The sequence below is a fragment of the Salvelinus fontinalis genome, chromosome 3, assembly GCF_029448725.1.
Source record: "Salvelinus fontinalis isolate EN_2023a chromosome 3, ASM2944872v1, whole genome shotgun sequence".
Lineage (NCBI taxonomy): Eukaryota > Metazoa > Chordata > Actinopteri > Salmoniformes > Salmonidae > Salvelinus > Salvelinus fontinalis.
In genome coordinates, this window is record NC_074667.1 from 6,268,434 (window position 1) to 6,282,758 (window position 14,325).

Here is a 14,325-nt window from a genome sequence, read left to right on the forward strand (position 1 = left end):
GCGTCCTCCTGGCATCCGCCAAACCCAGATTCGACCGTCGGACTCCAGAGAACGCGTTTCCACTGCTCCAGAGTCCAATGGCGGCGAGCTTTACACCAATCCAGTCAACGCTTGGCATTGCGCAAGGTGAACTTAGGCTTGTGTGCGGCTGCTCGGCCATGGAAACCCATTTCATGAAGCTCCCGACAAACGTTGAAAGTCACTGAGCTCTTCAGTAAGACCATTCTACTGCCAATGTTTGTCTATGGAGATTACATGGCTGTGTGCTTGATTTTATACACCTGTCAGCAACGGGTGTGGCTGAAATAGCCAAATCCACTAATTTGAAGGGATGTCCACATATTTTTGGATATATAGTGTATGTAAACTCTAACATTGATTTATCCTGCAATAGATGTCATTCAAATGGTAATATACATTTTTTGTCTTCTTCTAATGCCTCTTAAGCAGGTTGACGTTTATTGGGATTAGTTTTGTCCTTGAGGCAGAACTGAGAAATTTCCGCTTGATGGGCCAGATGCAAAGTCAAAATTGTCTATATTGTAAACATGTATGAAAACATAAATTTGCTTTTTGGTCTTAGGCATTTGGGTTAGCAGTGTGGTTAAGGTTATGGTTAATCTTAAGGTTAGGGTTAGGCATTAGTGTTAGCATTGTGGTTAAGGTTAGGGTTTGGTTAGGGTTATCCAAAATGAAATCTAGAATCGGCATCCTATTTTGCAACAAAGCCTCCTTCACTCACGCCGCCAAACATATCCTCGTAAAACTGACTATCCTACCGATCCTCGACTTTGGCGATTTACAAAATAGCTTCCAATACTTTACTCAGCAAACTGGACGCAGTCTATCACAGTGCCATCCGTTTTGTCACCAAAGCCCCTTATACCACCCACCACTGCGACCTGTATGCTCTCGTCGGCTGGCCCTCGCTACATATTCGTCGCCAGACCCACTGGCTCCAGGTCATCTATAAGTCTATGCTAGGTAAAGCTCCGCCTTATCTCAGCTCACTGGTCACGATAACAACACCCACCCGTAGCACGCGCTCCAGCAGGTATATCTTACTGGTCATCCCCAAAGCCAACACCACCCTTGGCCTCCTTTCCTTACAGTTATCTGCTGCCAATAACTGGAACGAATTGCAAAATTCGCTGAAGCTGGAGATTTATATTTCCCTCACTAACTTTAAACATCAGCTATCTGAGCAGCTAACCGATCGCTGCAGCTGTACATAGCCCATCCGTAAATAGCCCACCCAATCTTCCTACCCCATCCCCATATTGTTTTTATTTACTTTTCTGGTCTTTTGCACTCCAGTATTTCTACTTGCACATCATCACCTGCTCATCTATCACTCCAGTGTTAATTTGCTCAATTGTAATTACTCCGCTACTATGGCCTATTTATTGCCTTACCTCCTCACGCCATTTGCACACACTGTATATAGACTTTATTTTTTTCTATTGTGTTATTGACTGTACGCTTGTTTATTCCATGTGTAACTCTGTGTTGTTGTTTGTGTCGCACTGCTTTGCTTTATCTTGGCCAGGTCGCAGTCGTAAATGAGAACTTGTTCTCAACTAGCCTACCTGATTAAATAAAGGTGAAATGTATTTTTCTTTTTTAAAGGTTTCAAATCTGATTTTATTACTTTGTGGCTGTGCAAGCTACTAACTTTTGCCTCTTAATGGGAAAGTAATCTAAAAGTAACTGAAAATAATCTGATTACATTACTGAGTTTGGGTAATCCAAAAATTACATTACTGATTACAATGTTGGACAAGTAACTACTAACTGTAAAGGATTACATTTAGAAAGTAACCTACACAACCCTGCAGCCTACCTAGTCAAGTAAATACTCAACCCATTGAGTTCCATGCTAATCTTCTAGCATGATATTTCCAAAATTGAGTTTATTACTAATCTTTTAGCATGCTAACTGCACTGGTGGAATGTCAGTGTAATCCATGCAGTTCTAATGAGGACAAGCGTCTTAAGGCATAGAGGGATATCTCAGCTCAGAGTCAGTACCAGTAAGAGGTTTGTAGAGGGGATTCTTTTGGGGGACTGAAGTGGGTCTCTGGGGGATGTAAGTCTCCAGTTTGTACATGTTTTAAGAACCAATCACGATTGATCTACCCTCAGAACAGTTGACTCCTTAAAACACCAACAAGCATGGTCCCTACTCCCTATGCTTCAGTAAACGTTTGCAGTTCCTTGAACTTTGTGAACTTTGTTCACTTTATTAGCCATTTGCATTAATTCATTTGGCTTATTTTGACCTATTGAAAAGAGACAATGACATTTTCAATCTATACTGACTCGGATGACACGGAATGACCAGACACATAGAGCTACATCATAAACTATAATGTCTAATAGTGTAGAAATGTCTGATATGCGATGCTATGTGGGTACGATACGCAACATTGTACTAGCTCCTATATATCAACAGGAGTGGTGGTAGATATGACTGTTGTTGTTACCCTGCTAGTGCCACTGTGTAGGGGAGGGATCCCACTCTTTTTGCTCTGACCTGATTCTGTAAACCAGGCTTGTCAATTACAGGAGCCTGCTTCCCCCCTGATCTGCTATCTCTCTACCCCTACCTCCCTGGAGCTGCACATCTAGACCAAGCTCTCATCACACACACACACACACACACACACACACACACACACACACACACACACACACACACACACACACACACACACACACACACACACACACACACACACACTCACACACAGTCTTTATCGCTCTCTCCTCCCCTGCAATGCTCAGCGCACCAGCTTCATCTGTCACTGTTACCTGCCAAAACTAATTCCCCCAGCCTTCCCCCTCTGTGTGTGTGTATGTGGGTGTTGAGTGTGTGTGTGTGTGTGTGTGTGTGTGTGTGTGTGTGTGTGTGTGTGTGTGTGTGTGTGTGTGTGTGTGTGTGTGTGTGTGTGTGTGTGTGTGTGTGTGTGTGTGTGTGTGTGTGTGTGTGTGTGTGTGTGTGTGTATGTGCACTCGCTCAGCACATTATCCATTTGAGTGAACAGGCAAATAAATCCTGTGTACCTCCTCTTACACTAATGAGGCAGATCACACACTTCTCCTCCTCCTATCTCTCTCTCGCTCTTTGTTTCTCTCTCTCACCTCTAGAGGCTGCACTGGAGCACAGAGATTCTGAGATTCCTCTGTCTCCTCACAATGGCAACCAAGTTTTCCCTTCGCAAACCTCTTTAGTCCAGACAGCTCAGCTGGAACACTGGATAACAACCCCACTGTCCCAGATAACTACACTCTCCCACCCAAACTAACCCCCAAAACATCAATACAAAAACAACGTACACTATCTTGATCCTCAAGAGAAAAGCTATTCACAATGTACTTACAAATAGTTCCAAACTTGTACTGTGAATGTATATACGTTCAGCTAAAGGTACAGTCCCTGTTCACCACAGCTACCTGTGCCTATACCAGGTATGAGACACCCAACCTCTCCCAGCATCTAGTGCAACAGGTTGAGTAGACACTAGAGGAGAGAGAAGTGAACGGGATCAATTATACATGACCATCTGGTTGCAAGTCGGCTCCTGGAACTGGAATCATCTTTATCTTGGTCCAGGCCTACTCACACACACACACACACACACACACACACACACACACACACACACACACACACACACACACACACACACACACACACACACACACACACACACACACATACACATACACACTCCCATTCACACACGCATTGACTGTAGGGTAGTAAGGGAACTCTGTGTGTCTCTATAAGTTGGGCCCCGCACCATTCAACCCATGGCCATGGTGATGACATTTTTCTCTTTGGACCACGGTACAAACAGCAAACTATTCACATGTATTAGGTCAGCTGTAAATCATCAAGACACTATAGCCTCAGTGAGTGTGTGAGTGTGTGAGTGAGTGAGTGAGTGAGTGAGTGAGTGAGTGAGTGAGTTAGTGAGTGAGTGAGTGAGTGAATGAGTGAGTGAGTGAGTGAGAGAGTGAGAGAGTGAGTGAGAGAGAGAGAGAGTGAGAGAGAGAGAGAGAGTGAGTGAGTGAGTGAGTGAGTGAGTGAGTGAGTGAGTGACGGAGTGAGTGAGTGAGTGAGTGAGTGACGGAGTGAGTGAGTGAGTGAGTGAGTGAGTGAGTGAGTGAGTGAGTGAGTGAGTGTGAGATGGATTTATAGCTTCAACTGTATGGGGGAATTCAGTCAGCTTCAGTTGAACTACTACATATACCACCAGGGCCATACAGTTCCATTGCCTTGTGAACGAGACTACCTTAGTTCAATGACATTTCCAGTGAAGGAGACAGCGGCATTTTGTAATGTCAGAGTCACTTTACAAAAGCTATTTCATTGATGGCAGGAGACGGATATGTATTAAATTACAGGCTTTGTACATATTTCAAGAGCATATATATATATATTTCTCCATGTGGATAAGGCATTTGCAGTAGAACCCTTGGAAGAAAAACGCTCTCAATCTGGGTACTCACAGAGAGGGCTTACATAAAAGGACACACTGACATACACTGACACAATTGAAAACAGAAACGCAAAACATTCCCTAGTTAATACCTACTGACATTAAATCAATGCTTCAACATTGCTTACATAAATAGAGAGACCCCCTGGCCTAGTGTCGTGGTAGAAAGTGTTACCACACAATATCTTGTTTCCCCAGAGATGACCCGATGAGTGGGACATTACAATGACACATACTATAACACCTAATATGGGGATCCTCCTCTCCAATGCAGACCTTGGTTCAAATACTATTTGAAATCTTTCAAATACATTGAGCGTTTGCTCTAGCCTGCCTAGAGTGCCAGATGGAAATGATTCTAAATAATATTTTAACCCGGGTCTGCTCCAAGTGTGGTGAAAGCTTGGGCGGCATCACTTGAAAATGTTATAGACTGTACACCCCCCATGACATAATAAGCCAATTATCTTAGTTTACTGACCTTAAATGAGAGAGAAGCGTGAAACAAAGGCCATGTCTACAGAATGGGGCTGGGCTGGAGAGAATCTGGGCCAGCTACTGTGACTACTCTTTGGCAATGGCATGGATAAAGTATGCCACCCTCTGGTCACATGAGGTACTTACGCAGAAAAATTGTACTCTGTAATTACACAAACATTTTATGAAATTTAACTTTGAAGCAAACTACTAGGCCTACAATAAAATCAAAATAAGTAATGTTGGTAAAGACATACATTTGTAAAGGTATGGTACAACTCACTATATTTGATGTGATGCCTGTCAATCCATTGTATGGGAGTTTGCCTTGACTCTGGCTAGAGTTCATGTCCAGATTCACATGCTGACATTAATCTAGGTTTATCCGTGCAGAGAGAGAAAAGACAATGTAAAAATATAACCACATTATGGGGCTGATTTGGAATGAAGGACTTAGAAAAGCAAAGCTCCCATGTTACAAGAAAACAATATAGTTTGAGGGTTTCACATGACTTTTGACTTGGTGATGAAAAGAGGAGTGTACAACTATAGAGGCTGGCCTGGCGAAGGGCACACACACACACACATTATGTACCTGGTAGTAGTAACCGTTGTCGGTCTCATAGGGACGCTGTGTGATACTGCGAGGTTCCAGTGTGGTCTTCAGGATCCCTTCACAGCCTGAAAGAGGGAGGGGGAGAAGGTGTTCTATACATACTGTATAGAATAACATGATATTCTTTAACTCCCACTGTCAACTTGTCTCTCCATCCCTGGGTAGCTTTTCTTTCCATCAAATGAAATCCTTGATGTGAGATCTTGCTGTACTTGTTAGCCGTTATATTAGCATAAAGTAATGAGACATCAAGACAAAAAACAACTGCCAGTTATATGAGGTAAACTAGTTGAGTTCACAATCCATTTCCTGTAAGTATTTAGGAAACGTGCACTTCTGCACGTGCACTTACCTTCCTCCTATCTATAATTCAACACACACATATTCACACAGACAGTGAGCCAACAGTGACACGGAGGGCTGAAGGAGTTTGTTGGTATGAATTAATGATTGGTTGGGAGTAGGTTAGAAACGCAGTCTTCGGCTTTGTAAGAGGGAGACATGAGGGCTCAGCTTTAACTTAGAGTGGGAGTAGACTAGTAGCAGTTTAATCTGACTAAAACAGAACCTTCAGTCCATCATCTGTGGTTCATCATCCTAAATTCACATTGGCACCTGACATGACACCATGCATGCACCGTATTAACAAGGCAAACTCCCTGTGCCCATACCTTGCCTTAGCATCACTGCACCATCTATGGGTTGTGGATTTAGTGGCTGAGCTGGGACCAGAGTAGAGGCAGGTCACTGCTAAGCATGCACACCTGCAGTCAATCAATTACAATGGAGCTCTATGGGGTGAGCGTTAGATGTTAGCCGTTAACGTGTCTGGCCCCAGCAATACACAACAACATCCTGGCAGGGCTGGTTCCGCACTCATGTGTCCTGGTTGGCTGGTTCCCCACTCATATGTCCTGGTTGGCTGGTTCCCCACTCATGTGTCCTGGTTGGCTGGTGTCCACTCATGTGTCCTGGTTGGCTGGTGTCCACACTCATGTGTCCTGGTTGGCTGGTTCCCCACTCATGTGTCCTGGTTGGCTGGTGTCCACTCATGTGTCCTGTTTGGCTGGTGTCCACACTGATGTGTCCTGGTTGGCTGGTGTCCACTCAAGTGTCCTGGTTGTTAGAAACAAGCCTTGAGTGTGTAGCAGGGAAAAACAAACTGACCATAGTGAAGATGTTAAGATTCAATCATGGGCAGGACTTTCATAATGTCAGTGAATGACTCACATAGCCCAAAGCAGACTTTTTATTCTCTAAATTGTAGGGCTTCACTTTTGATTGAGACTAACTCTCCAGCATCCTTTATGTCTCTCCACCTTCACTTTCTGATGCTGATGCACTCTTTCTTTAGCCTGGCTGACGAGACTCACACAGTCAGGGAGGGAGAGCTGACACATTGTCTGGACAGGAGGCCATTGAAAATGCAATATTCACACCAAGTTGTACTTATTTCTGGCTGAGCTTTGATTGGTTCTCTCAGAAGAAAAAAATATTTGGGCGGTTTGAGCTAGACTACCTTCTTATGAAAAAGAGTACAATATTGTTTTACCATTTTGTAGGTAGGCTATGTATGTATGAACATGTGACTCAACTCTACTCCATGGTAACTACATGGTAACTAGGCAGTAGGAGTTACCCAGCCTCTTCAGTCCCAGCATCTATAACCTGAGTAGGAGGGTAATGGCAGAATAGTGTTGCTGAATGATACTCTTCTGCCTCAGTGGGAAGACACCATATGCATGTATGCACGACGCACATGCACGCAGACACACACACACACACACACACACCAGTAAAACTGAATTATGCAGTTGCCGATGGTTGGCTCCCTGTCCATGCCTCTTATTCCTACCTTTGATAGCCAGCACTCCATGGCAGAAGTCCTTGAAGTTGATCCTGCCCTGGGCATTGGGGTCCAAGCATTTGGCCAACTTCTTCACCTGTAGAACATGGGACAGGCAACAAAAAGGTTGAACAAAAAAAATTTGTCATGGGTTTAGCTTCATATAATACAAAGAGAATCTATGCAAACCTACAGATGAAATTGTAAACAACTTTTCAATGTCTGACTCTTGCTGACAGCTGTGTGTGTGTGTGTGTGTGTGTGTGTGTGTGTGTGTGTGTGTGTGTGTGTGTGTGTGTGTGTGTGTGTGTGTGTGTGTGTGTGAGACCTGTAGCTGTGAGCCTCCCACCACCACCTGTTCTAACAGTCCCTCTCTGAGTAACTACTGAGTCACTACAACACAGCTCATATTGTTATGACCTAGAGCTAATGTACGGCTCTTCACACATAGAGGATCTCACTCATATAGAGCACACATTATGAATGCATAAGACTGTGTGTGTATATATACTGTATATACGGAAACGATATCATAACTGCCATCGATAAGAGACATTACTGTGCAGCCGTATTCATCGATCTGGCCAAGGCTTTCGACTCTGTCAATCACCACATTCTTATCGGCAGACTCAACAGCCTTGGTTTCTCAAATGATTGCCTCGCCTGGTTTACCAACTACTTCTCTGATAGAGTTCAGTGTGTCAAATCGGAGGGCCTGTTGTACGGACCTCTGTCAGTCTCTATGGGGGTGCCACAGGGTTCTATTCTCGGGCCGACTCTTTTCTCTGTATACATCAATGATGTCGCTCTTGCTGCTGGTGATTCTCTGATCCACCTCTACGCAGGCAAAACCATTCTGTATACCTCTGGCCCTTCTTTGGACACTGTGTTAACTAACCTTCAGACGAGATTCAATGCCATACAACTCTCCTTCCGTGGCCTCCAACTGCTCTTAAATGCAAGTAAAACTAAATGCATGCTATTCAACCGATCGCTGCCCGCACCTGCCCGCCCGTCCAGCATCACTACTCTGGACAGTTCTGACTTAGAATATGTGGACAACTACGAATACCTAGGTGTCTGGCTAGACTGTAAACTCTCCTTCCAGACTCACATTAAGCATCTCCAATCCAAAATTGAATCTAGAATCGGCATCCTATTTTGCAACAAAGCATCCTTCACTCATGCTGCCAAACCTACCCTCGTAAAACTGACCATCCTACCGATCCTCGACTTCGGCGATGTCATTTACAAAATAGCCTCCAATACTCTACTCAACAAATTGGATGCAGTCTATCACAGTGCCATCCGTTTAGTCACTAAAGCCCCATATACTACCCACCACTGCGACCTGTACGGTCTCGTTGGCTGGCTCTCGCTTCATACTCGCCGCCAAACTCACTGGCTCCAGGTCATCTACAAGTCTCTGCTAGGTAAAGCCCTGCCTTATCTCTGCTCACTGGTCACCATAGCAGCACCCACCCGTAGCACACACTCCAGCAGGTATATCTCACTGGTCACCCCCAAAGCCAAATCTTCCTTTGGCCGCCTTTCCTTCCAGTTCTCTGCTGCCAATGACTGGAACGAACTGCAAAAATCACTGAAGCTGGAGACTCATATCTCCCTCACTAGCTTTAAGCACCAGCTGTCAGAGCAGCTCACAGATCACTGCACCTGTACATAGCCCATCTGTTAACAGCCGATCCAACTATCTCATCCCCATAATGTATTTATTTATTTATCTTGCTCCTTTGCACCCCAGTATCTCTACTTGCACATTCATCTTCTGCACATCTACCATTCCAGTGTTTAATTGCTATATTGTAATTACTTCGCCACCATGGCCTATTTATTGTCACGTTCGTCGTATGAATCGGACCAAGGCGCAGCGTGGTATGCGTACATTCTTTATTATATTAGGAATGAACACGTGAAGCTATACAAATGAGTGCTGACAGGCAACTACACATAGACATTCCAATACCTAGACCTACAAAACCCCTAGAACTACAAAACCCTAGACAATACAAAAACTAGCATACCTACCCTCGTCCCACCCTGACCTAACCAAAATATAAAGAAAACATAGATATCTAAGTTCAGAGCGTGACATTTATTGGCTTACCTCCCTTATCCTACCTCATTTGCACACACTGTATATAGACTTTTTCTACTGTATTATTGACTGTATTTTGTTTATTCCATGTGTAACTCTGTGTTGTTGTATGTGTCGAACTGCTTTGCTTTATCTTGGCCAGGTCGCAGCTGTAAATGAGAACTTGTTCTCAACTGGCCTACCTGGTTAAATAAAAGTGAAATAAATAACAATAAAATGTATAAATAAAACCAGCCAATACCAGTCAGAGGTGAACTGGTAGATCTCGGTTGATGATCCTGTGTAATTGTCAACGTGAAAGTGAGGAGGGGGAGACAGAGGATTATCTTACTGTAAACTGCCCATCGTACCGACCTGCACTCCCTGTGATGGAGGAAATGTATGCAACTCTGTAGCCGCTCCCACCATCAACCCACATCCACATCTTTCATGTGGGCTGGAGCAGAGACACAGAAGAACTGTACTGTGCTCATGAATTATGCATTTAATGCACTTTAGATGCTGCCTGCAGCTCTTTCAACTCCTACTTTTAGACTGTGGCTGATTAAACGGTGTCATGAAATTGTAAATGCTGGGGATAGAGACCTGCTAGTGACTGAGAATGACTTTGTGAATATCAGAGAGATTGTGTGTGTGTGCATGCGTGAGTATGCGTGTGTTTGTGTGTGTATGTGTATGCTCATACATTTGTGTGCGTGTGTGTCTGAGAATGTGGTGAGAGTCCTTCAACAGACCACACACACACGATGGGTCCTCGCTCCCATCTGTCCAACCTCTGCTATACAGCTGTGCATCACCATCCCTCACTGTGTAAGCCAGCTGTCAGTCAAAACACACATCAGACGGATCACGGCTCTAACGCCCTAGTTACTGTCGGCACGGCAACTGGGTCAACAGAAAAGTACTGGGTGAAATGAAGGTCATTGTGTTGGATGATTTGGACCAGTGAGTCTGAGTTTTTAGGAGATTAAATTCACTTTTGCTTGATTAGGAGGAGGGGATCAGTGTGACTGTGAGTGGGTGGTGTAACGGGCGTCTAAGTCGTTCTCCTCGGAGGAGGAGGAGCAAGGATCGGACCAAAATGCAGCGGGTGATGAATACATGATGAATTTATTCACACAAGACGAAACACGAAGTACACTTGAATAAATTACAAAACGACGTAGACAGACCTGAACATGAGAACTTACAATAAAACGAAGAACGCATGAACAGGAACAGACTAGACAAAACGAAACAGTCCCGTGTGGTACAAACACTGACACGGAAGACAATCACCCACAAACAAACAGTGAGAACAGCCTACCTTAATATGGTTCTCAATCAGAGGACACGTCAAACACCTGCCCCTGATTGAGAACCATAGAAGGCTAATTAACCATGAACCTAAACAAGAAACAAATAACATAGACTGCCCACCCCAACTCACGCCCTGACCATACTAAACAAATACAAAAACAACGGAAAACAGGTCAGGAACGTGACAGTACCCCCCCCTCAAGGTGCGAACTCCGGGCGCACCACCTAAAAATCTAGGGGAGGGTCTGGGTGGGAATCTGTCTGCGGTGGCGGCTCCGGCGCAGGACGAGGACACCACTCCACCATTGTCTTTGTCCCCCTCCTTAGCGTCCTTTGAGTGGCAACCCTCGCCCCCGACCCTGGTCTAGGAACCTTCACAAAGGTCCCCCCTAGATAGAGGAGATATCTCAGGACAGAGAGGTAGCTCAGGACAGAGGGGCAACTCCGGACTGAAGGGCAGCTCCGGACAGAGAGGCAGCTCCGGACAGAGAGGCAGCTCCGGACAGAGAGGCAGCTCATGACTGGAGGGCAGCTCATGACTGGAGGGCAGCTCATGACTGGAGGGCAGCTCATGTCTGGAGGGCAGCTCATGTCTGGAGGGCAGCTCATGTCTGGCGGAAGGCTCTGGCGGCTCCTGTCTGGCGGAAGGCTCTGGCGGCTCCTGGCTCTAGCGGCTCCTGTCTGGCGGACGGCTCTAGCGGCTCCTGTCTGGCGGACGGCTCTAGCGGCTCCTGTCTGGTGGATGGCTCTGAAGGCTCAGGACAGACGGGCGGCTTTGAAGGCTCAGGACAGACGGGTGGTTTTGAAGGCTCAGGACAGACGGGCGGCTTTGAAGGCTCAGGACAGACGGGCGGCTTTGAAGGCTCAGGACAGACGGGCGGCTTTGAAGGCTCAGTACAGACGGACAGTGCAGGCGGCGCTTGGCAGACGGACAGCTCAGACGGCGTTGGGCAGGCGGCAGACTCTGGCCGGCTGAGGCGCACTGTAGGCCTGGTGCGTGGTGCCGGAACTGGAGGTACCGGGCTAAGGACACGTACCTTAAGGCTAGTGCGGGGAGCAGCAACAGGACGCACAGGAGGCTTGGTGCGTGGTGCCGGATCTGGCGGTACCGGGCTGGAGACACGCACCATAGGGCTAGTGCGTGGAGGAGGAACAGGGCTCTGGAGACGCACAGGAGGCTTGATGCGTGGTGCCGGAACTGGTGGTACCGGGCTGGAGACACTCACCATAGGGCTAGTGCGTGGAGGAGGAACAGGGCTCTGGAGACGCACAGGAAGCCTGGTGCGTGGTGTAGGCACTGGTGGTACTGGGCTGGGGCGGGGAGGTGGCGCCGGATATACCGGACCGTGCAGGCGTACTGGCTCCCTTGAGCACCGAGCGTGCCCAACCTTACCTTGTTGTATGCCCTCCGTAGCCCGACCAGTGCGGGGAGGTGGAATAACCCGCACTGGTATGTATGCATACTATGGCACCCTATTTTGACCAGGGGGACCAGGGTTCTGGTCAAAGGTAGTGCACTATATAGGGAATAGGGTGCCATTTCGGACACAACCTATGAATCATTCTTACTGGAAAAAGCCTGTGTGGAGACAGGCAAAGTGGTCTATTACCAACCTAATTACATTTACAAAGATACAGAGCGCCAATTAAAATTGTTAATAATTGTTCACATAAAGAGTGCCAATTCATTGCACACAATTATTATTCAGACAGAGCAGGTCAGTGACGGGTTAGGATAAGATACATTATCTTGTGTGCTTTGCGCTGTTTCTAGTCTAGGCTACATACAGTGGGGATTACAAGTATTGTATACACTGCTGATTTTGCAGGTTTTCCTACTTACAAAGCATGTAGAGGTCTGTAATTTTTATCATAGGTACACGAAAATGCTAATTAATGACTTAAAATCATACAATGTGATTTTCTGGATTTTTGTTTTAGATTCCGTCTCTCACAGTTGAAGTGTACCTATGATAAAAATTACAGACCTCGACATGCTTTGTAAGTAGGAAAACCTGCAAAATCTGCAGTGTATCAAATACTTGTTCTCCATACTGTATCTGTTTCTGAATCTACACAGGCAGGTCTATGCATGCTTGCTCCCTGCTCACACAATCACTCAGCCCAGTTCAGCAGAGCGCAGCCATGCCATGATAAATGGCAGAAGGCTTGTGTTAGGCCTAATTTATAACAGAGAAAACTCCTTTACTAAAACAAACCTGTCTTTCTATGTGTATTACTATGTTGAGGCTGAAACATTATATTACATTTCAAAAGGCTGATGCAATTGAGTGCTATTGGCTATAGTCCATTAATACCGTCAGAAGAACACAATTAGCCTATTTTCCAGTCTCTCTCTCTCTCAGTAGTTGACCTAATTTCTCTACCACAAAATAACACTTTTGGACGAAAATGAGTTTCACTTTTTGGGCCAAAATTAGAGCCTGAATACAAGAAGTGAGAGAGGAAGGCTGAATCAGATTATCTCACTGGAAAGTGTTACTGTACTCTCCCCCACAGCCACACTGAAAACTAGTTCTAACGTTAACAGTTACTTGAAAATAAAATCTCACGTCTATCTTGTTTTTTAGCAGCCAAGAAAATATACTTTTACAGGTGTAAGACACTTTGTTCAGCTTTTGGTACAAAGAGCCTGTTCCACTTTGTGGTATAGGCTATATGTTCTGAATAGCCAAACATAAATGAATTAATCTATTGTAAGTAAATATCTATGAATGCGTAATAACATAGTCTACACGACATAAAACACAACAAGAGACATAGAACTAAAGCCTTTAAACGTATAAACAAACGCTACTGTAGCGTACTCCATAAAACACCAGGTGATGCTTGATTGGAATTTATATTACCTCGTCTCCTTGGCCGAACTGTGAACCGAGGTCTACGAAATGCTCCACGCGAATGTAACCATCCGAATCCTCGTCGCACAAGTCGAACACCTCTTTGAGTTTTCTGAGGAACAGCAGGAGCTGCTCCGCGTCGCGAAGGACATTTCCCATCGGAAGTTTGTTGTCCTGATGTTGAAAACCCGACTTGAACACCGAAGCAGAGGGCGCCATCCCCGAGGCGAGAACCACCGCTGCGCTGGCGCGCCCGACAGCAGCCTGTGCGTGACTTCACAAACTCGGTAGAGCACGAGCACCACTGGATGCTGAGAGTTGGAAGAGGTACATTACCACGAGCGGGAAAAACCTATTAACAGCAGCCAGGATTAAATAGATAAAAATATTATGAACATAACGGACGAATCATTGACTTGAATGGGGACACCCGTCCTAGTCATTATATTTCCATGCATTTAATCCTATCCGATATTGTCAGAAGACAAATTTTAATTCCCTCGATGTACAACAATATGCGAAATCGAGACAGATAATTTTTGAAAAACTGGGAGTTGATGACAGGTAAAGTTGCCAACTTCGCCCATGTATTATACCTAATA

General features: G+C 45.3%; 1 protein-coding gene across 3 annotated transcripts in view; it reads right to left on the reverse strand.

The window, feature by feature from the left end:
- LOC129836885 (rab11 family-interacting protein 4A-like) overlaps positions 1 to 13,957 on the reverse strand; it is an 87,910-nt gene extending 73,953 nt beyond the window's left edge. For 2 of the 3 annotated variants that reach the window (XM_055902930.1, XM_055902929.1), the window contains exons 1-3: positions 13,733 to 13,957; positions 7,457 to 7,544; positions 5,581 to 5,666 (exon numbers count right to left, since the gene is read on the reverse strand). In XM_055902930.1, coding sequence (XP_055758905.1) covers positions 5,581 to 5,666; positions 7,457 to 7,544; positions 13,733 to 13,942 — 384 coding nt within the window. In that variant the 5' untranslated portion in view covers positions 13,943 to 13,957. Of the gene's footprint in view, positions 1 to 5,580; positions 5,667 to 6,272; positions 6,364 to 7,456; positions 7,545 to 13,732 lie in introns of those variants that run through there. The other variant, XM_055902931.1, reaches the window with a different exon arrangement.
- Between the last annotated feature and the right edge of the window lie 368 nt (positions 13,958 to 14,325).